Source organism: Carassius auratus, unplaced genomic scaffold (genome assembly GCF_003368295.1).
Source record: "Carassius auratus strain Wakin unplaced genomic scaffold, ASM336829v1 scaf_tig00217130, whole genome shotgun sequence".
Classification (NCBI taxonomy): Eukaryota; Metazoa; Chordata; class Actinopteri; order Cypriniformes; family Cyprinidae; genus Carassius; species Carassius auratus.
The window spans coordinates 35,356-60,630 of NW_020528909.1; the positions used below are offsets into that span (position 1 = coordinate 35,356).

General features: G+C 39.0%; 1 protein-coding gene across 1 annotated transcript in view; it reads right to left on the bottom strand.

Moving 5' to 3' along the window:
• The window catches only part of LOC113100044 (zinc finger protein 665-like), a 35,799-nt gene extending 20,020 nt beyond the window's left edge, over nt 1–15,779 (bottom strand). The window contains exons 1-2 of the mRNA XM_026264914.1: nt 15,300–15,779; nt 9,974–11,620 (exon numbers count right to left, since the gene is read on the bottom strand). Coding sequence (XP_026120699.1) covers nt 9,974–11,620; nt 15,300–15,591 — 1,939 coding nt within the window. The 5' untranslated portion in view covers nt 15,592–15,779. The remainder of the gene's footprint in view (nt 1–9,973; nt 11,621–15,299) is intronic.
• Nucleotides 15,780–25,275: the final 9,496 nt, after the last annotated feature.

Here is a 25,275-nt window from a genome sequence, read left to right on the forward strand (position 1 = left end):
GGGCTGAATCTCTCTGGGACTCAAACTCACCTGCCCTTGGATCCGTCACTAACTTCTGTTCCCAGTTAAAATCCGTCTTTGGCCATCAAACTTCTGCATTGTCTGTCCATGACCAATTATTTACCATTCACCAACAGAGAGATGAATCTGTGAGTGATTATGCCATACGCTTCCGTACTCTCGCTTACATCAGCGGCTGGAATGAAACTGCCTTAATTACAGCATATCGCCACGGATTGAATGACAAGATACAAAGTTTGATAGTTGTGTACGAAGACTCACTAGGACTAGAGAATCTCATTCAGAAATCCATTCGAGTTGCCCAGAGACTCACTGCCTGTCATCTGCTCACTCCCGCTGTACTTCCTCCGCCCGCTATACCATCTGTCGCTCCTCCAGCACCTGAACCCATGCAAGTGGACTCTCACCATCTGTCCGCATCGGAACGTCAGCGGAGGATCAACGCCGGGCTATGTCTCTATTGTGGGGGAGATGGACACCTCTTACCATCCTGTCCAGTTCGACCTCCACGCCCAGCGGTGAGTACCATCCATATACCTCCTCAAACTGCTCATCTAACTAAGACCTGGGTTACCCTAAGACACCTTTGCTCTTCTGTTTCAGTACAAGCCCTCATCGACTCCGGTTCGGCTGGGAACTTCATCAACCGGCAAACCTTAACTCGTCTCAACACCAAACATCACCGAAGCCCTGTCGAACTCAAAGTAACCACCATACAGGGAAAGCCGCTGGGCAAGGGTCGTGTCCACTATTTCGCCCCCACAATCATCCTCCGCGTGGGACTCCTGCACAAAGAGGACATCACGTTCATGGTGCTGGAGGAATCCACCGCAGACATCATCCTGGGACGCCCCTGGCTTAACCTCCACCAACCTCACATCCATTGGCCCACTGGCGAGATCCTGAAATGGGGAGTGTCCTGTCATCATACCTGCATCACTCCTCCAGCTAAAATCCCCAAGGTCAGTCCTCCCTTAAGGAAGTCTTCCCTACCGGTCCAGTCCACATCAGTGGAGAGCCCCGACACGAAGATGGATCATATCATCCCTCCTGAATATCGGGCGTTCCAGGATGTGTTCAGTAAGCGGTTGGCAACGAAGCTACCACCTCATAGGCCATGGGACTGAGCCATTGACCTCCTGCCTGGAGCAACCCTTCCTAAAGGACGAATCTATCCCCTGTCCATCCCGGAGCAGAAGGCCATGGAGGAGTATATACAGGAAGCCCTCGCTCAGGAGTTCATCCGACCATCTACTTCCCCTGCCGCTTCGAGCTTCTTCTTCGTGGCCAAGAAGGACGGAGGCTTGAGGCCGTGCATCGATTATCGCCACCTCAATTCACAAACTGTTAAATTCAGTTATCCTCTTCCCCTGGTCCCAGCGGCGTTGGAACAACTACGCGGAGCCAGGATCTTCACGAAACTGGACTTGAGGAGCGCCTACAACCTAATCCGCATCCGGAAGGGGGACGAGTGGAAGACCGCTTTCATCACTCCTTCCGGACACTATGAATACCGGGTCATGCCGTATGGGTTATCCAACAGTCCATCCGTCTTCCAAAACTACATGAATGAAGTCTTCAGAGATTACCTTAACAAGTTCGTAATTGTCTACATCGACGACATCCTCATCTACTCCACATCCAAGCAAGAACATATCCATCATGTCATCCTCGTACTCCGAAAACTCCGGGAACACCACCTTTACCTCAAATCCAAAAAATGTGAGTTCCATACGCCCTCAGTCCAGTTCCTAGGTTACATCATCGACCTATGTGGCGTGAAGATGGACCAGGGGAAGGTGGACGCCATCACACACTGGCCTCAACCCGGCTCCATAAAAGAACTTCAACGCTTCCTGGGCTTTGCCAACTTTTATCGAAGATTCATCAAGGACTACAGTTTACTCAGCTCCCCTCTAACTTCTCTCCTCCGGAACCGGCCCAAGTCTCTGTCCTGGAACCCCGAGGCCACTGAAGCTTTCCACCTGCTCAAACAAGCCTTCAAGACCGCTCCAATCCTCATCCACCCTGATCCCAGCCACCAGTTCATCGTGGAAGTGGACGCCTCATCCACCGGGGTCGGAGCAGTCCTCTCCCAGTGGCAGGGGAATCCACCACGACTCCATCCATGTGCCTTCTTCTCGAAGAAGCTATCCCCGGCGGAGCAGAATTATGACATCGGTAACCGTGAACTACTGGCCATTAAGCTGGCTCTGGAAGAATGGCGTCACTGGCTGGAGGGAGCCCAGTTCCCTTTCGAGGTGGTAACTGACCACCGGAACCTGGAATACTTCCGTGAAGCCAAAAGACTGAATCATCGCCAAGCTAGATGGGCCTTGTTCTTCACGAGATTCAACTTCAAGGTCACCTATCGCCCTGGCTCCCAGAACAATAGAGCCGACGCCCTCTCCCGTCTTCATCAAGCAGATCCCGAACCCGAATCTCCAGAACCAATCCTCCCTCCAGCCATGATAGTTAGTCCTATCCAGTGGAATATTGATCATCTGATTGAACAAGAAAACCTTCAACACCCTGCTACGCCGGGAGGTCCAGAAGGGAAACTCTTCGTCCCCCCTCAACATCGGATTACCCTCCTGGACTTAGCTCACACCTCTCCGGGCTCTGGACACCCAGGCAGGAGGCGGACCCTCTCGCTCCTACAACAGCGTTACTGGTGGCCATCGATGGCTCTGGATACGGTCCGTTACCTCAAAGGATGCTCCGTCTGCACCATAGCAGACACCCCTAGAAGACTCCCGGAAGGTAAACTGGTGCCTCTGCCCATTCCTGAACGTCCCTGGACCCATATCGGCATTGATTTCATGACTGACCTCCCTCTCTCTCAAGGCTACACCTGTGTAGTGGTAGTGGTCAACAGGTTTTCAAAATCATGTAAACTCATCCCTCTCAAAGGACTCCCCACTGCGTTCGAAGCGGCAGAGGCACTACTCCACAACGTCTTCCGTCACTTTGGCATCCCAGAAGATATCGTCTCCGACAGAGGCCCCCAATTCATCTCCAGAGTCTGGTCAGCTTTCTTCCGTCTTCTAGGGGTGTCCGTCAGTCTCTCCTCGGGATACCATCCTCAAACCAACGGCCAGACGGAGCGTAAGATTCAGGAGCTGGGGAGGTTCCTGAGGATTTACTGCCACCGTAACCAGGACTGTTGGAGCCAGTACCTACCCTGGGCCGAATACGCTCAGAACTCCCTCCAGCAATCTACCACCGGGCTCACCCCCTTCCAATGTGTCCTTGGATACCAACCTCCGCTCTTCCCATGGTCAGGTGAGCCCTCGCAGGTCCCAGCGGTAGATCACTGGTTCCGACAGAGCGAGAGGGTCTGGGACTTGGCTCACATGCATCTCCAGCGGGCAGTGCGGAGGCATAAGGAGCAAGCGGACGCTCGTCGAGGACCCACGCCGCAATACCAACCTGGACAACAAGTCTGGCTCTCGACGAGGGACATCCGCCTCCGGCTGCCCTGCCGTAAGCTGAGTCCCCGATACATCGGACCATTCACTATTGAACGGCAACTGAACGAAGTGACCTATAGACTCCAACTCCCTGCACAGTACCGTATCTCATCTTCATTCCATGTCTCACTCCTCAAACCCTTCACTGAACCTTTGTCTCCTCCATCCACAGAACCTGGTGATGATGCCGTACCTCTTCCTCCGGCCATCGAAGACGACAACGACATCTTCCGGGTGAGAGCTATCCTCGACTCTCGACGACGGGGTCCTCAACTGGAGTACCTTGTGGACTGGGAAAACTACGGCCCGGAGGAGCGTTGCTGGGTTAATCGTAACGACATCCTGGACCCCAGCCTTCTCACTGACTTTCATCAAGACCATCCAGACCGCCCCGCTCCTCGTGGCCGAGGTAGACCCTGTCGTCGCACAAGATCCCAGCCGTCAGGAGCCGCCCGTGGAGGAGGGGGTACTGTCACAGCCACACCTTCTACACTCCCGGAATCGGACACTTACGCCACACCCACTCGTCCCCAATCACCCGAATTCTGAACACCTGTGCATCATCACCAGAACCACATATAAAGCCATCAGTCACCATCACTCATCGTCTGGTCTTGCACCGATCTCCTCTCTTGCCTGAAAGCCATTAGTAAACCTACCTGAGCTCTTGAACCCTCTTCATCCTCGTCAGTCTTCCTGTCCCCATCGTCTTCATCTGAGCACCATCTGGATCACCGTTCACCATAAGGGAGGTTGTGTTGTCACCGTTCTGTCTACGTGTCAAGATTCACCTGTGTCTGAAACCTCTGATTCACATTAAACTACCTTATCACTGAATCCTCTGTGTCCTCGTCTGTGTCTGACAGTATGTATGTGCATTTATATATATATAAATATACAGAAATGTACGTTATATAAACAACTTTCTTTGGGATGTGATTAATTGATTTGACAGACTTACATTAAATGTTACCTATGCATGAACCACATCTCCTGCATTATCAGTGTTATGCATATTGCACCTGTTACAGTAATAAACGGCAAAATTTATCAATTCTGTATCTCTTTATTTGTGCATCATAACACACTGAGGTTAATTTGTACAGTTTACAATAACGCATATTAAAAAGTAAAGTGGCAGTGTAACACATAAAAGGTAATTAGGTAAACAAGTATCAAGACCACAGGTAGGGCAGTCAAAATTGAAAAAAAAGGAAGATTATTTAATTTATACGTTCAGTGCACTTCAAGTATCCTTCAAGTATAGTACAGTAACCTTCAAGTATCAAGAACATAGATAATGTAATAAGTGAAAAAGGTACATAGAAAGACAATTGTTCAAATTGATTAATTCAAGACCTTTGTGCAGACAACAGTTTTCCGCTCGTTGACGTGGACAGTTTGAAGGTTCTGCACCCATCCATTTGTAAATTTCAGGTGAGACTCGAGAGATTTATCATGTTTAAACTGATCAGAGGTGTACGCTCTGACATTACAAACAAGGTTAGAAAACACATTGGGGAAGGTTACGAGCGGCAACTCTTTAAGATCATCCGACCACTCTTTGTGTTCGTGCAAATTGAGTTCGTTGATTGTCTTGATTTTTTTCTAAATACCGCATTTTTGTTTTTCTTTACATGTAATCTTACACTTGATCTGTATGTCATGTCACTTTCACTTTCACTTTTACTGATGAGCGTGTCCCCAAACATGGCCGCGACTACCCAAAATGCAATGCGCAGTGACGTAGTTCCCCATGCTCTATAGACGATTTCAATAGCAACAATATAAACAAACGTTACCGCGCATGTGCGCTTTTGTGTTCAAATTTAACTTCCGGTAGACTTCCAAATAAAAATCAATAAAAATGTCTAGATTAGATTATTTTTGATAAATAGCTAAATATGTTTGCTGCATACACAAGACTGACTGGAAATGCTAATTAATTCTCTGCCAGCAGGAGGTGCTTTAAAGCAGGAGAAACAGACTGTAGCTACACAAAGCAGCGCTGAGCTCACAAACACTACTTCATCAGACATAACAAGATGAAATGAAAATTAAATAGAAAATGTAAATACAGTGATACAAACACACATGCACATCGTTTAGATTTTTAACTATGCAGTACGTGCTCATGTTTATTTAATGAAGCCTTTGAAAAATCGGTCAGTTTTGATATTGTGAGTGCCATAAATAAACAAATGTATGGGAAACACATCACACAGCACAAACACTTGAGCCCAACTTCAGTCAACTCTTCACCTTAAATTTATCTGCTTTTGCAGACGGCGCTAAGGCCAGATTGATAAACAAACATTAATCGGAAGTTAACTTAGGGACAGGCACGTGCGTGCGCCCAATGAAACCATCAAAGGTTAGCTGTTTTTTTTTTAAGCCGATCTGCACAAATATATTTTAAAGGACTTAAAATTACAGACTTGCATGGTATTTCATCAGCATCAACAGTCTTTGTGGGGGAGGATTAGAGAAGAAAACGAGCAAATTTATTAGTCAGATATTTAATAAAAAATCACACAAAGTTGCGGCATGTAAATATGGAAATTAAGATAAATGACAACACATGGTAATGATAAGATGTAGCCTTATGAAAAATGTAACTGATTCTAGTATATTAAAGTTTAGTATGAAAAACTACATCCTTAGGTTTTATGTCCGTCTGGAACGCAAACTGTTGAATGAAAAGTAATGTGAATCCACAAAAAGGGACGGCCCAAATCTAAGCAGATTTGAAAATGCCCCCCCCCCATCCCCCAACATAAACACCATACTCATCCTACACTGACACATATTACATCAAACCGCTGTTGTCAAATTAACAATACAATGTTGTGCTTGAATAAATATTTTAACAAGTAATCAATGTAATTAGGACAAACTCAACATAACTAAGAAAGTTTAAACATTGTGCAAAGTCATTTTATTAGAAGGATAGTGCTAGAACATCATCACTTACAACCATAACAATTTGGTAATGAACACAAAGTATGTTATTGTAATTACAATGGACAAATACATTTTTTAAATACAATTCTAAGATTGGAGTGCAAATAAAAAGAACAGCAACATTCAAATTACAGATTAACATAATAAACATTTTCACAACAACGTGCAACTAAACATTGTTAATGAGTAAAGGGAATTATGCCATCAAGATAAGTCGTATTGTTGTCAAGGCCTAAATTCTTGGCCGTCTTGCCTTTTTGTTTGCAAAATCATTTATTATTCTCTGAATATTGTGTCAGATTTGAAATCTGAAGGATCCAATTTCTTCAGCGAGTCACTGGGTTTCAGTCCTAACTGTTGGATCTTTAGTATTCTCCCTGACCTGTAGCAGAGTCTCCCTCACCTTCTCTGGCTGGAGCTGCAATGGATCAATACCTTTCAGATGACTTTCCAATCTAGCTTTTTAAAGTGATGTCAGCATGATCTTTGAGAACAGCCCATTGTTGGGGTGTAGCTGCAAAAAGAGTAAACAGTTTCTGTAAAACTCTAAAGAAGTTAATTGCAACTACTGACTCTTTAATGGCATCTGTCACAACTAAGTTGAGAGTGTGGTTTCCACATGGAACATAAAGTGCATGTGTATTATTTTTTTTTCAAGGAGCCTGGCTTGCAGTCCTTTATTTTTCACCTTCACGTTGGCTCCATTGTGGTAAGACTGACCTTGACAATTACTAAATGGAATGTTTAGCGCACGTTTCAGCAAAATGTCTCTCTTTATCATCTCAATACAAATCTACTTATTTGTATTTTTTGTATTTTATATTCTTTTATTATGTGTTTTGTGTTCTGTCGCTGTCATTCTGTTCTACTCCGGAGCTTCTGTCACGAAAACAAATTCCTCGTATGTGTAAACATACCTGGCAATAAAGCTCATTCTGATTCTGATCTGAAAATGTGAATGACCTTGTGTGTCTTAGCAACTGGCTAGGTGCAAATGAGTAAGTAAATGTAAAGTTGGAAGAATGGATAAATGAAGTTAATTTTGTCCACTCAACCTGCATTACTGAAAGATTTTTTATTTTTTTTATTTTTTGGACTGAGATTCTCAGTCTCTTAAAGGAGATTGATGTTGTTGCTCGGAAGGGGCCAGTTAAAATGTTATGATTCAGGTTCTGGACATAATTTATATATATATTTTTTTTTTTTACAAACTAAACAAAACTTTAATGATTTATTTAATAAAACATTATTTTTTTATTTATACGTTAATGTTATATTTAATTTGATTACATTAATGTTTAAGTTAAGATTTACAAGAAATGTTAACTGCTACTAACTTTTAACTGTTGTAAAAAAAGCACTTTATTTGTTTAAAGCTTTGACAAACAAAATTTTATTGCACTTTTAATTCATACAGCAGAACTTTGAAAGAATAAAATTACACAGTACACGACTTTTATTTTCATTATTGAATTTTGTGCATGCTGCGATTAATCGTGATTAATCGCAGAAAATCATGCGATTAATCGCGATTAAAATATTTAATCGTTGCCCAGCACTAATATATATATTAGTGCTGGGCAAATATATATATATATATTTGAGAGGGGTTCCACATGTACACATTTCGAATGCAAAGATGTCAGCCAATCACAACAGTTGTGGTTTACTCAGTCTCACAGCAGACACGCCCCTTCAAACAAAGCATTCAAGCCAGAGGGCTAATATCAGGATATAAAAATGTTTTTTATTTCAAAATTTTACAGCAATTTGAGGTAGTGTCAACAGTACTGAAGGACGAGGTAGTGGCTACAGCACTGGAGGGCGAGGTAGTGGCTCCCCCTTCTCCCAAAAAAGCTTATAGCCTACTATTTGTTTCAGCTATCAAATATTATTCAGTTTTGTATGTAATGGCAAAGTGATTATATTTAGTTTCATTTTTTATTATGTTAATTTCTAAAAACATTTGGAGCATTTTTGGTGCGTTAAATATACGTTTTTATGTTTTAAAGTAACGACAATGCAGCCGGTGGGAGATAGTAAGCTGATCATATATGTTTGATCAATTTAGCCTTATCAAATCATTATAACTTGCCTTAAATAAAGTCTATATTTATACTTAAACAGTTCAACCATATAACAATGATAAATGATCACTTGCATGTTTTCCATGGATACACCGTCATTTTTGCTCACTGGGTAATTCATCATTTGTAACTGTAAAGTGTCTACTTTTATTTTTGTTCACTCACATTGTCAAACAAAACATTGTGCTTTTATAAAATAAAGAAAACAAACATGAAGCACTTTTTTGATACTTCACAAAAATTAACGGAAACTCAGCGAATACATGACTTAGCCATGCTAAATATATCTATAGAAAACGTCAAATTAATACTTAAAGAAATAAAGCATATAGAAAACAAAAACTATTATAATAATCCGTATAGATGTATTTCTTAAAGGCGTGTCTAAGGAGATGGTGAACACTGCATATGACCAATTGGTTCATTGTTTGTGCAGCTTTTGCCAAAGCATTGGGAACTTTTAATAACTCCCCACACTCCAATTTCTCCCTGATGCTCTGCATGGTCAACTGCCACCTGTATGATAATGCGTGTGTCATGTGTATATGCCTTGCATATTGCATAGGCGATGTATAATATTTATAATAGCCTATAATCATTATAACAGTATTTCATATAGATTATAACAGTATTTCATACATTGATTCCAGGGCTGATCCCGGGTCGGGGACCTAGTAACATTGCCGGCTTCAGTCCCGGAATGAGCTCTATGTGAACAAAAGCCAGAACTAATGTCGTAAAGGTGTGTCGTAGTGATGACGTACATTATCAAGCAACTCTTTTACCAGGTGTTTTAAAGGAAGATCAACGTTCACGACGAAAAAATATGTGCAAGCTGTAATGATGCAGAGACCAGTTAGTTCTTTACTTTCCACGCTGAGGCTGAGATCGTTCACTAGCTTAAGTGAAAGTTAACGTGCCTAGCATTTTTGACTCGTACATTACACGTCACACCCTGATGTCACGTCTCTTTACGGGGCCTTTACGGGTTGTGTGTGAACGCACGCACATATTCTTGGTAATCACTGGCAGTGTGAAAGTGCAAAATCTAGTGACCCAAGAACAATTGCCGGGACACATTATCCATGTATTTTCCAGAATCACAGTGTGAAAGGGCCTAAAGTCGCCAACCAATCAATGATTAATTTTTTCTCCAAATAGAGCTGTTCAAGTCATCTGGTGGAGTTTTTTTTTTCCAATATCGTGCAGCTCTGCTAATAAGTTTAATAAAGCTAATAGGCACAGTAGCTTCTGCAGAAGGAACACAAACATGTAGACCTCCATTATTGTTGTTGATGTTACATGATCTAGCACTGTCTGAGTAGGGTCGAGACGTGGGGTGATGACATTGTTTCAAAAAATATACAGATTGGCTGTACACACGAAAACGCAAAGGTGTCATTTTCAGATTTTGTTTTTAGTGATACAGTTTCTCTCCAGTGTGAATCCTCACATGTGTTTTCAGATGTATTGACTGACCGAATCTCTTGTCACAGTGTGAACACTTATACGGTTTCTCTCCAGTGTGGATTCTCTCATGTGTTTTCAGACTTGATAAACCACTGAATCTCTTGACACAGTGTGAACACTTAAAAGGTTTCTCTCCAGTGTGAATCCTCTCATGTGTTTTCAGACTTGATAAACCACTGAATCTCTTGTCACAGTGTGAACACTTATACGGTTTCTCTCCAGTGTGGACCCTTTCATGTGTTTTTAGATGTACTGACTGACTGAATCTCTTGTCACAGTGTGAACACTTAAAACGTTTCACTCCAGTGTGAATCCTCTCATGTGTTTTCAGACTTGATAAACCACTGAATCTCTTGTCACAGTGTGAACACTTATACGGTTTCTCTCCAGTGTGAATCCTCTCGTGTGTTTTCAGACTTGATGAGTTACTGAATCTCTTGTCACAGTGTGAACACTTATAAGGTTTCTCTCCAGTGTGGACCCTTTCATGTGTTTTTAGATGTACTGACTGACTGAATCTCTTGTCACAGTGTGAACACTTATAAGGTTTCTCTCCAGTGTGAATCCTCTCATGTTTTTTCAGACTTGATGAAACACTGAATCTCTTGTCACAGTGTGAACACTTATACGGTTTCTCTCCAGTGCGGATCATCTCATGTGTTTTCAGACTTGATGAATCACTGAATCTCTTGTCACAGTGTGAACACTTGTAAGGTTTCTCTCCAGTGTGGACACTTTCATGTGTTTTTAGATTTGCTGATCGACTGAATCTCTTGTCACAATGTGAACACTTATAAGGTTTCTCTCCAGTGTGAATCCTCTCATGTGTTTTCAGACTTGATGAAACACTGAATCTCTTGTCACAGTGTGAACACTTATACGGTTTCTCGCCAGTGTGAATCCTCTCATGTGTTTTCAGACTTGATGAAACTCTGAATCTCTTGTCACAGTGTGAACACTTATACGGTTTCTCTCCAGTGTGGACCCTTTCATGTGTTTTTAGATGTACTGACTGACTGAATCTCTTGTCACAGTGTGAACACTTATAAGGTTTCTCTCCAGTGTGAATCCTCTGTTGCTGTTTTAAACTGCTCGCTGAACTAAAAGTCTTTTCACACTCAATGCACATGTGCTCCCTCACAGCAGTGTGTATTTTCTGATGTTCTTTCAAACTTTGTAGATGCAAAAAACTCTTACCACACAAATTACATGAATTTGGTTTCTCTTCTGCACAAACTTTCAAGTGTTTCTTCAGAAGTGAAGCACATAAAAACACTTTACCACATTGATCACATGAGTGCTGCTTCTCTTTAGTGTGGATGTTCATGTGTATCTTCAGGTTTGCTGATTGTTTGAAACTCGTACCGCACTGACCACAAGTGAATGAATTCTCTTCAGTATGAACTCTCATGTGATGCTCAAAACTTGTTTTACGTGTGAATCTGTTTCCACACTGAGTGTAGGTGAAAGATTCTTTGACTCTTTTTTTCTTTAAATCTTTCTGTTTGGTTTGAGAGCAACTCAAAGGTGTTCCTCCAGTCTTTACATGATTTCTCTCCTCAACTTCACTTGATTCTTCATTCTCCTCTTTTTCTTCAATGAACTCTGAAATAAAAGTAAAAATAATTTATTTTCGAAAACTTGTAAAAAGCTGAGAAAAGTGAACATAAAAGTGACCTTAGGGGTGTGCAATATGATGATTTTTGATCGTGGATGATAAAAATGTCTCCACAATCTGCTTTTGAAGAAATATCGTAGTATCGTGCTACATCAAACATTCTATCAGCTGCAGCTCTGGTGCCTCCGTCATATACTGTACAATGCCACACGCATTCACTGCAATGATATCTCAGCAGTAGAGTTACTCTCTCATTATTTGCATGTGCTTTTAAATGTTTAATTAGTGCGCTGATCTGACCTGTGCTTTTTCTGAGCACCGCATACACAGTGCCTGATTATTGAACTAAGTTATCTTTTGCGCTAATACTGTCAAAACCCACAAGGTTTACATGCAGACTCAAGTTGGTTAAGTGTAAAAGGAAAGTAAACAGTTGTGAGAAAAACATATATGTGCCTGTATATTAGATGCAGGTCTTAAAGGGACAGTACGCCTATTAAACAGTCAGCCTACTGTCATTTCAAGGGATAGATCACCCTAAAATTTCATTTCTGACATTATTTACTCACTGTCCCAAAGAATGTGGGTATCCAAAAAGTTGCTGGTCCACACTGAATTTAATAGTAGCAAAAAATACTCTGGAAGTCACTGTGGACCAGCAACTGTTTAGTTTTCCACATTCCACATAATAGCATTTATGTCCAGAAGAAGAAAGAAACTCATTCAGGTTTGAAAACACTTTTGAGTGAGTAATTGGTGGTTTAATTCTGATTTTTGGGTGAACTATTCCTTTAACGTAATGAAATGTATTACAGTTGCTGTAGGAATCAGTTTATATAGTGTTTTATTTTTATATTTTTTTCATACAGCTTCTTAAATGCTGATGCTAAATACACCTATTGTACCTGAAAATAAAGCACTGGTTGTTTTATTTGAATATTATGTGTAGTTGTAATGGGTTTCTTTGTCATTCTTTTATCTTTGTTATTAAAAAATAAGAACAAAGATTTGTATCTTCGCCCTCTTTGGCCTAAATATCTGCCATTCTTGTTTGTTTGTTTTTTTGTTACCTTGAAAGGCTTTCTTTATAATAGGCAAATTAGTTTGGCTGTGCCTGTAATGTACAAAAAACTTGCAATATAGTAAAAACAACATGACAAAGAATTGTGATAAAATCAAGAATCTTGATATTTAAGAAAATATAAAAAAAATTGTACATATTAGAGCCCGACCGATATGGATTTTTGGGGGCCGATGCCGATGCCGATATTAACTTGAAAAGAGCCGATTTATAAGCCGATATTTTGATTTTGAAAATAAACTGGATATTAGACCCATTTCCTATAAGCTGCACTTACATAACATTCAATGGCAAAATATCTGCCTGTTCTATGTATGTGGGCTGTATAAACCATTTTCCAGAAGGGATTTATGTAAAAAAAAAGCCTTAGATTACGGTCTCAATCACTAAAAAATTGCACATCAAAAGTATATATTTTTTAACGATCAAAAAACAGTCTGATTTTAAACATTTAACACTTTTACTTTCTTCCAGTTGAAGCTGATTTTAACAGTCTGTGTGTGTACTGTAAATAAATTATAATACTAAAGTTAAAGTTAAAGTATTTGCAGAAGTAGTCCCACACTTTTGCTGCTACATCATTCACCTTTTTCAGCCATCTGTAGGGCAGAAAGAGAGACATAGAAAGAATAAGCATGTGTATTAATAATATCACCATGTATCATTACTCATGTCATCATTAGAATTATAATAATAATAAACAGGGATCTCCTACATAGGCAAAAATGAGAAATATATATATTTTTTTATTTGTCAAGCAATAGGTATTAACCTCCTTATATTTAACAATATTATTTCAACATTTTCCTGTTATGTCTGTAAAGCTGCTTTGAAACAATATGTAAGAAAAAAAAAGAAAAGAAAAAAGCGCTTGTTCAGCTCACATTTATTTACATGTCCCCTCTGATTTAATCATTTCTGACGCACCTACTGTAGTTACTGTAACTACACTATATTTGCTCTCACAGACACATTCACAACGGACCCGTATATCTTCTCCTCTTCTCTTTGTGCAGTCTGAATCAAAATGGTTAACGTTAGTGCCATGAACACACCGCTGTCAATTTTGAGAAGAACCACCTTCAAACAAGTTAATAGCAAGCATTTAAGGGGCCTGCTAAAAAGGAAGCTATATTAGCGTTAGAGTAACGTAACCAGCCTGAATTCACCAAATTGTTCCCTGGGCCTGAGGGTAGCCTCTTCTTCCTTGCTTCTCTCTTAATTCTCATCAGCAGGACTAGCGCTATCGCTCGCTTCTTACAACGGGACAGATACATGTTTGCTGCTGACCGAAAAGAGGAACAACAGACTATGAAAGAGCTCCCGCTAAAAGTTTTTAAAACTCCGCCTACGCCATAGCGCAGAGCAGGGCAAATCGTGTTGTATCTGAAGGGCAACGCTAAACCCAGCGGCCAAGCGCTGTGCATACCGCGTCCTGTGTGAAAGGCCCATTACGCGGTCATTATGTGGGAAACACACCGCAATAGAATAAGCACTAAACGCTAACTTTATAGTTCGACCTCTTATTAACGTTCGCGCTCTTCCACTGATAAACATGGTATTAGCTTTGTGGCTAATCTAATATAGCAATGCATTAGCGGCTGTAAGTGATGTTACAGAATATTTAGAAGTGATAATGATAGGACCGTTAACTAGAACTACCACACCGTTTTTATATACAGTGTATGAACTAAATCTACAATCATTTCACATGACGAACGACAGACTCACCTGGGTGGCTTGGCTGATCGCTTTCTTCTTTGTGGATTTCTGGCGCTGTTGCAACTCTGGAGCTGCAGACCGCCCTCTGGTGGGCAAACTATGCAACACTCATAACATGAGTGAAGAATATGAGACTGTTTCTCATGTTTCATCGGCCGTTATAAACGCCGATGCCGATTTAAATGCAATTAGCTCATATCGGCCGATAATATCGGCCGGCCGATATATCGGTCGGGCTCTAGTACATATCGTCCACCACTATTTGCTGGTTAGGTATGTTTTGATGCTGGTTTATGCTGACAGAGGACCAGCATAAACCAGCAAAAGACCAGCTCAAACCAGCATCAAAACATAACTAACTAGCATATGCTGTTTTTTTCAACATGGGCTCTGAAAAAAAAGTTTGTTCTGTTTTGGCACTCCATTTAGATGCTATGCATTCTGACTGGATCGGCTGGCATACTACGGGAAGTCAGCGCCACTAAAATCATGCTATAAAGCGATTTAGAAATCGTGCACACTCAAATTCTGATTTTATGATTATTTCGATTAATTGCATACCCCTAGTATGTGTATCATGGCTTTATGTCAGTGACTTAAAATTTCATTTTTCACTAACCATACATAAAAGTTGTTTTTTCAAAAACACAAACATGTAGGCTACATCAATTCTGCTCACATATTAATGTTCCACAGATTGTGCCGATTACAATTTTAGCATACTTAAGTCAATAATATGTTTGAAAAAAATTAAAATATTAATAATAAAACACCTAGACCCCAGAGACATAAAACTTGTAGAGGTAAGCCTGATGTAACGTTCACAAACACTCATTAAAGATGAATGAAGAATAAATGCCAACCTCCTTGTTCCTCGTGTTTTATTCTCCAGGTTTCTGGTTCTTCGTGTTTTATTTCTGGTTCCTCATGTTTTATTCTACAGGGTTCTGGTTCTTCGTATTTTATTTCTGGTTCCTTGTGTTTTATTCTCCAGGTTTCTGGTTCCTCATGTTTTATTTCTGGTTCCTCATGTTTTATTTTCCAGGTTTCTGGTTCCTCGTGTTTTATTCTGCAGGTTTCTGGTTCCTCATGTTTTATTCTCCAGATTTCTGGTTCACTCGTGTTCTCTTCACTCTCTTCTTTAACAATCATCATCTTCACAGAAGCAGATCTCAGCTCAGACGATACTCCTCAAGATATTCCTGCTTGCTTCAAAACTTATTCTCGACTGTGACGCTGAGAATATTACAGGTATTGACGTACCAGACTCAAAAACTGTATTTTCTCTTAAAAGAAACAACATCCCGAGCAGCGCGGTGAAACTAATCTTCTTCCTCTGCGGTTTAACGATGTTTGGCAAACAATGTGTTTTAGCGCCACCCGCTGGACTGGAGATTGAAGCGACGCAGAAAAAACGGGATCTTGTGAGGACGACGCCTGCAGCCTTTCCTAATCTCTCTTTCCCTTCACTCTCCAGTCCAGCGGGTGGCGCTAAAACACATTCTTTGCCAAACACCGTTAAACCTCAGAAGAAGAAGATTTGTTTTAACGCGCTCTCTGTTGTTTTGTCGTGATGCTGGTTTAATACAAACGGTTAGAAATTTTGTTTCTGTAAGAAAATAAAAAATACAGTTTTTGAATCAGGTCAGTAAATACCTATAATATTCTCATCCTCGCAGTCATGACTAGGTTTTGAAGCAAGCAGGAATATCTGGAGGAGTATCATCTGAACTGAGATCTGCATCTGCTGCTGTGAAAATGGAGTTTGTTAAAAAGGAGAGTGAAGAGAACAGGAGTGAACCAGGAACCTGGAGAATAAAACACGAGGAACCAGAAACCTGGAGAATAAAACACGAGGAACCAGAAACCTGGAGAATAAAACAAGAGGAACCAGAAACCTGGACAATAAAACACAAGGAACCAGAAACCTGGAGAATAAAACAAGAGGAACAAGAAACCTGCAGAATAAAACAAGAGGAACCAGAAACTATAAGAATAAAACACGAGGAACCAGAAACCTGGAGAATAAAACAAGAGGAACCAGAAACCTGCAGAATAAAACAAGAGGAACCAGAAACTATAAGAATAAAACACGAGGAACCAGAAACCTGGAGAATAAAACACGAGGAACCAGAAATAAAACACGAGGAACAACAAATAAAACCTGAGGAACCAGAAATAAAACACGAGGAACCAGAAGGTGGGTGTTTATTCTTCATTTATCTTTAATGAATATTTGTGGTACATCTACAGATCCTTTATGCAAAAATAAGACCTTAACTATAATTAAAATGTATTAAATTCGTGTTTACAAGTTCTTATGGAAATGTGACTGAACGAACACTGAGGATATTTAATTATTACTTTAATTAGACTTTTTATTTTTGCTTTTTGAAAATCAAAAAGCTGTGTTGAACTCAGAGCCTGTGAAACTGAATAAACGTTTACGCTGTGCTTATTTTAAATAATGTGCATGTCTAATTAGAGCATTATTTGCTTGTTCAGTACATTTCACTGTATCAGTGACAGTTTTGCAGCAGGCGTTTGCAAAAATGCAATTTGACTTTTACACTAAGATGTGAACATGATTAGCACATGTAGATATAGCCAAAAATGCAGTGTATGTGTTAAAATCATAATTTTTATATGAATATACTGAATGGTTGAAATCAGACAGGCTGACAAACGTCATATGGCAAGGTTCTTCAATTTGTTTTTGCCAAGGGACGAATTCAAGCCAAGGGCCACTGACTTTATAAATATATATATATATATATATATATATATATATATATATATATATATATATATATATATATATATACATATACATATATATATATTATCACAATCATTGAATAATTTTATTACAATACTTGTAGTCAGCAGTCTGTTTTATTCAAACAATAATGAACATATTTGCCTGTTGAATATTACAAACAAACGAACTAACAAAAAATCTAGATAATATCTTTTCCATGTAGATTTTGTCCTAATCAGTAATATAAACAGCGATATGAACGATGATACGAGATTTTTTTTTTTTTACTCCTTTTTTATCTGATATTTACTTCAAAGCAGTAGTGCAAGTACAATGCAATATCACTTGTGACGCAAACATCCTCAAGCAAATGAAAGGCGCTTCCCAAAGCTGGCCACTCTAGCGAGATGTTATCTCTTTGTTCCTGGGACATTTGTGCCATCGGAGAGGGTGTTTTCTACAGACTAACCCCACATCATGGCATGTTAAATAAAAAAAATAAAAAAAATGATCGCAGCCAAAATAATTATCGAGTTCATTTATTTTGTCATGCGATTAATTGATTTATTGACTATCGCGAAAGACCTAATACCATGTCATGATCAATCTGATATTCTGATTCATAAATATGTGTAAATCAGTGTGTTTTGTCGTTTAAAAACCTTTCTAAATTATTTTGATCTCATCTGTAATGTGAGATGGGCGCTGCCATGTTTGTTCACACTGCAGTTCATTTAGCCAGCTATGGAGAAACGCTTCCACTTATTTAGCCAGCTATGCAGAAACTGGTAGCCAGGCAACAGTGTGGCAACGTCATGCACATGAACTCTAACATCACATCGACTGTCTAATATATCCAGTGTTCGAATTGTGTCAAAGCTCTTGGGGGGTCCCCCTGACCCCACCCAAAAAAAAAAAAAAAAACTGAATAATATATATTTGTATTTATTTATTTCATATAATAATATAATTTCATTTACACTGCTCTGGATGCTCAGAAACCAGCAATATTAATTTATATTCCATTTTTCTCGTTGTTGCGCTTGTTGACACGTCGATGTAACAAATAACAGTTGTGACAGTTGATTGGTGTGTAATTTGGCCCGCCCCTCCTGCACTCTGATTGGTCAGCTGACTAGAAAGTGACAGTGATGAGCACAGCATTTTATCCAAAGTTTGATTAGTAATATGCAGTGTTAAGAACTATATTTTGGCAACTTTAAAGGGGATTTTCACAATATTTTGATTTTTTTTTTTTTGCACCCTCAGATAACAGTTATATTGCATATAACTAGCCAAATCCTGTGCATACATGGGGTTCTCACGGGTAATCAAAATCCTTGAAAGTTTGTGAATCTGAAAAAAAAAAAATCAAGGCCCTGGAAAGTTTTTGAAAATAAGCATGTAGATACAGGTCCTTGAAAGTGCTTGAATTAATTTTGTGTAAGAAGTTTTCTGGAAAAAAAAAAATCCTATTCCCTCCGGTCCACTAATGTGTTATTTCGCCAACACTTTGTGGCCTATTCATTTTAGCTTGCTTGATTTACGTTGATTACATGCAATTTATGCATTACCAATTTATGGCTCTGAGTTGTGTGTTAAGAATGTGTTTTATACAGATATAGTCTATGGTTTTGACGAATGCAATGTGTTTCAAAGGCAGTGTGCAAGCGTAATTGAAATAACAAGTTGAATTTATTTTTTGACGTGCAAAAATTTTGCATGGAAATTTCGGACTGTGTGTAGGGCTGTGCAAAAAATCGAATGCGATTTTCATGCACATCTCATCAGTAAAGATGCTCCTGTAATTAGAAGTATATCTCCAGCACGTGCGTTCAGATCAGGGTTGCCAGGTTTTCACAACAAATCCTGCCCAGTTGCTTCTAGTGTTGTCACGGCACCAAAATTTCAGTATTTGGTACCGATACCAGTGAAAATCCACAGTACTCGGTACCAATTTCGGTACCAAAGCAAAACACAAAAATATGCTAATTAAAAAAAAAATAACTTTTTAGCACTAAAAATAAAACCAATGCCATTCTTTATACTTATTTACAATTGTGTTTAAAGTTTTTCTATAAGTTATATAATTATGAAAAACAGTAAACAAGATTCACCCAAATTTAATTTGTCTTTTAATTTATGAAATTTAAACACATTTTATTTTTGGTAAATAAAGGGGATTTGCTATTCAAATTAAAACGTGGAAGTAATATTGTGATTTATTTCTTTAAAAAATAAAGTTGTATAATTTTTTTCAACAGTAGTAGCAGTATCACATACATTTTACTAAATAATAGTAATATTTCTAGCACAATGCATTTATGTAAAAATTAACTTTTAAGCCTAATGAATGCATATTTGTCATTTTAACTGAACTTAAGACTGGTGGTGATGCTTAAGATATTTTTGGTCATTGGGGGTTTCTGAAAAAAAAAATACTAATAGATCATATTATTTATTATTAAAAGATAATACTACTACTAATTCTACTATCATACTAATGTATATACAATGCACTATGAATTGATGAGCTGCTGGGTTCATGAATATTAATCACGTTGTCTGCGTTCGGTCAATGACGCCAGCCAATGAAATTGCCATTTGCGCATTAGCTCCGCCCACTACCGGAGAAACCGGTATGTCTTCTGCTTGTTCGAAAATGAATATGAATAATTCTAAATGAACTCCATTATTTTGACAGGAGAAGACAACAAAGAATAGTTTACATATAGCGTGTCGATTCAGCGTGGTAAGACTCTCGCTCTCTCTCTCTTTGCATGTGTGAGAAACAGCGCTATCAGTAAAGCGACGGTGAGTCGTGCGCCTTCACAAAGAGTTTACAGAGCATCCAATACAGGTGCGCTGTGCGTCCATTGAGATTAACTGAAAAGTTCAGATCGCTTGATGGAGAGAGAACTCTGAAGCTCAGATTCTGAAATTAATGCAAACGTCATGCGCTTCAGTCTATGTAGTAAACAAACCCGCACGTTTCATTTTCATGACTGGATTTTGAGATTCCGTCCTCGTTTTCTGCTTCGCGGAAATCATAGCGCGGAACCGGGTTTGAATGCGACCTCGGTACTACCGGTACTTAAAAGAAACCTGGTACCGTCACATTTAAAAAAAATTTAGTACCGACTTGGTACCGAAGAACCGTGTCTTTTGACAACACTAGTTGCTTCTTAAAAAAACTAGTCCAATTGTGTTTCCAGGAGGTTCCCTGATAAAAATAGCTTCCCGGGGTTAAAATATACATATTTTGGAAGGGTTTCCCATGTAAAATTCTAATTTTAGTGGCTAAATATCACGTTATTGGTATTGGGGTCGCTTCAAACCGCGGGCATGAAAAACAACCACAGACTTGGCAACACTGGTTGGCATTTACTACACCGAGCCGTAATTCACTGACAATCTACACAAAATCAATGTTAAAATCGCAGGTGATTCTTTGTCGATTTTGGAAACAATTTTGTGTTAGTTGTCAGTAGACTACGGCTCTGTGTAGTAACTACCGCTCCACCTGAACCAGTGTTGCCAAGTCTGCGATTTTTTTTCATGTCCGCGGTTTGAAGCAACCCCAATACCAATAACGTGATATTTAGCCCCTAAAATGCGAATTTTACCAATGCAACCCTTCCAAAAAATTTATATTTTAACCCCGGGAAGCAATTTTTATCAGGGAACCTCCCGGAAACGTGATTGGACTAGTTTTGGACTAGTTTTAAAAGAAGCAACTGGGCAGGATTTGTTGTGTAAACCTGGCAACCCTGATCTGAACACATGTGCTGGAGATATACTTCTGGTTACAGGAGCGTCTTTACTGATGAGATGTGCATGAAAATCGCATTCGATTTTTTGCAGAGCCCTAACTGTGTGCAAAGGCCTTAAAGCTACAAAAATGTTCATAATCATGGGAAGGAGGAGGCGGGAACTGGTGAACATTTAACTGAAACTTTAATGAACAAAAAATAAACACAAAACAGTGCAACAGCCCCTCGCAGATGACTGCCATGCACAAACAAAACCAAAACACAAAATAAATCCAGGCCTGGTCCTCTCTCGTCCTTCACTGTCGTAACTTCTCTTTTATCCTTCCTGTTCTCCTCCATGGGACTCGAGACCGGTGAATGATGCAGTTGTCGCTCATTTCCAATTAATCCACCGGCCTCCACCTGTTCCCATGGCTCTCGGCCCCGCCCCACTCGTCACAGCAATCAAAGAACAAACCTTGTTTTCTGGAGCTGTCAGTGTGTAGTGTCTCTTTACAAAGTGGTATCACCATCCGACCCGGCAGCATAATGCAGTGTTTTTAGTTATTTTCATTTCATTGTTAAAAAAAGGACAGTTTTGATATAATTTGCGTCTGTACACAATTATTTTATCCTCTTATTTTTCAAATTTACCTATTGGTTTGATTTTTTTTTTAGGCCTGATGAAAATGAAAGAAGGACAACATCTGAATGAGGTGGAGGAGAAATATCAGGATCAGAAAGATCATGATGTCAATGGAGAAAAATCTGTGAGTTGCAGCATTAAAACAACAGAAGTGAAGAAGCCTTTCAGCTGCGCTCAGTGTGGAAAAAGTTTCACGTGTAACAGAAATCTTAAGAGGCACATGTTGATTCACGCTGAAACAAAGCCTTTCAGCTGCTCTCAGTGTGGAAAGAGTTTCAAACCAACCCGTTCTCATCAGTCTGCGTATAAATAACACGACTTTACACTTTCTATTTGCGTGTAATGCATACGCCAAATGCCATTTTTGCGTGCATATGATACGCCAATCCTTCCCATTAATTTCGGTGGAGAGCAGATGCGTCCAAATAACACGCATCATCTTCAGCGGCAGTGACGTCACTAGCGAGGCTCGTTCAGTTCACCTGATGCGCGTACACCTTCAAACAGGTAAGCAAGGGTAAATATATTTTTTTATTCTTCTTTTTGTAATGATATCACGTGGTTAAGCGTATTGTTTTAATTATTTCAGTATTTCTGCATCACGTTAGACAGGGCCGTGTTTTTAAAGGGCAGTTTATGCTCAAATTATGGGTCAGTGGGCTGCTCAGCTAGCCTACCATTGTCATTAGCCTAAGCTAACCTGTACTGTTTATAGACCTGTTGCAGTTTTAAATAAATTTATGATGTGACATATGGGTCTTCAGCTTTTAGACATGACTAATACAAGCACAACAAAGCACCCAACCCAATATCGCGCGATAATCGTGATCGTGTAAAAAGTCCACACATTTAGCATATTTTTACAATACTAGCCTAACTTTTGCTTGACCACGTCATGTGTAGCCAATACACACACAGTAACTACATCATATTTACCATGCTTCTCCTACTGTAACCGTAGTTTTACTCTGGACTTTGTAACGCACATAACCACGACATTTACTATGGGTTTACCATAGTAACCATAGTTTTACTCTGGTATTTGTAGTTAATAACACACAATAACCACGACATTTACTATGGGTTTACCATAGTAACCATAGTTTTACTCTGGTATTTGTAGTTAATAACACACAATAACCACGACATTTACTATGGGTTTACCATAGTAACCATAGTTTTACTCTGGTATTTGTAGTTAATAACACACAATAACCACGACATTTACTATGGGTTTACCATAGTAACCATAGTTTTACTCTGGTATTTGTAGTTAATAACACACAATAACCACGACATTTACTATGGGTTTACCATAGTAACCATAGTTTTACTCTGGTATTTGTAGTTACTAACACACAATAACCACGACATTTACTATGGGTTTACCATAGTAACCATAGTTTTACTCTGGTATTTGTAGTTACTAACACACAATAACCACGACATTTACTATGGGTTTACCATAGTAACCATAGTTTTACTCTGGTATTTGTAGTTAATAACACACAATAACCACGACATTTACTATGGGTTTACCATAGTAACCATAGTTTTACTCTGGTATTTGTAGTTACTAACACACAATAACCACGACATTTACTATGGGTTTACCATAGTAACCATAGTTTTACTCTGGTATTTGTAGTTACTAACACACAATAACCACAACACTTACCAGGATTTTACCACAGTAACTGTTTTTACTCTACACTATTTGTAAAGCACAGTAACCACTAAGTTTGCCATGCCTTTAATATCTTTTTGTGATGTAATTGTAATTCAGTGTTTTTTCTGTCTTGCAGTTACGTCGGATTACATACTCCACAACAACCTGTAATCCAGCAGATCTTTAAAGAAGCCATCTCTTGTAAAATCTCTCTCTCTCTCTCTCTCTCTCTCTCTCTCGCTCTGCTAGAATTAACAGGGAACTTCAACTCCACGCTCCCAATGCTGATATTGAAGAAGCTGTCAAGGGGGCTGAACAAGTCCTTCAAAGGATCAACCCTTCACAGGTAATGTTGAAGACTCTTAGTTATAACTGATTTGCTTTAATGAACGCATCCTTATATTATGTGTTAATCAAATATTTTGGTCACAGATCATTTTAACACACTGTCTCAACATGTTTATATTTCAGGAAGGCCTGTCATGAGATTTGAATTTGACCATCTTGTGCATTTATGAAGAAGACCAAAAGCTGCAAAGGCAAACACTTCCAATGGTACGTCAGATACATTTTTCTCAGCATTTGATTTTTCTTAAATTTTGGTTCACTTAGCCCATCAGGAAGAACACTCAACAAAGAGCATGTTGTAGTAGTAATAATTCATCCAATAATCATATTATATTGCACAAGCGTACTTGTACAAAATTCTACAACTTTTACTCCTACTGCTGTTATTGGCCATTACCACAGCTCCCATCAGATTGTGCCCATTGTAAGAGTGTTTATATCATGAAGTTTAAATGAAGTCCATTGTATTCTTTATTAATCTTTACAAATTGGTGCCGCCTCTTCCTGTTTCAACAGTACATGATATCTGTCCACACCTCATAGTCTGCCTTTCTTTCTATGGTGATGTTACTGAACACATCTGTCTTAGAAGCAAGAGAATGGAAATCCTAGTTTAACTTTTCAAGTGCTACAAATCAGATCTTCAATGAATTTGGGCAATCAGATCACTTAAAGTTGTTCACACAAAGACCAATAACTATAATGAGAAGTATTTTAGCATCCACACCAACAGACAATACTGTACAATTACTGCTATGCACACTGCAGTTACAGTATGTTGTATTCTGCCATTTGTTGTTGTCAGTGTTTTTTTTGTTCATAATGTGATAAATTATCTTTGTTTCTTCTTGCAGGATTTCTCACAGATTACTTAATCATTCTTCATCAGCTCTTCACAATATCAGCCCATTCAAAAGCTTCCAGATCTTCCTCTCTTGTGTGACACATCTGCTCCTTTACTGCCAACCTCCAGTCTTAGCATTTCTGCTTGTATTCATTTTTCCTCTACATTCATCACTCCAATCTCTACTATAAGCACTCCTGTATATATATATATATATACACATAATAATAATAATTATTATTAACCATTTATTTGTTTTGCACTTATTCACAATAGAAGCAAACAATGATTACAGGATATATGTTTTTAAAGGTGATAATTGTAAAATATTGGAGCATTGTTCTTAATCATTTTTGCCTATTTGGTTGATAAAGGGAAGAAAACAATATATTTTCAACTGTAGCCTTGATTATTCTTTGGCATCTTTTGTCAGGATTTCTGTAAACAAATTCCCTTTTTATTTTTGAATATTAAACTTATGTTTTTTGAAGGGAGTTTCTGTTGCAATTTTGTTTGTTTGTTTTCACTTAGTTACCTCTATGCATTTTTTTTTAATCAACTTTTCTTTTTTTTCATAGTGGAATAAACTGGAGAGAGACTGTTCTGGGCACTATGTTTATCTGCGATAAGTTTGACATATCAATAAACACTGTAAAATGACTAGACAATGAGTGATTGATGTCATGATGTTTGTTTGTTTGTTTTCTATTCCTATAGTTCAACTGGTGGATCTAAGAATGGCAAGTTTTTAGGGTCCATTTCCATGAAACGTAGATGTGATAAATTGTTTACCTTTAATACACTATAAATACATTGTAA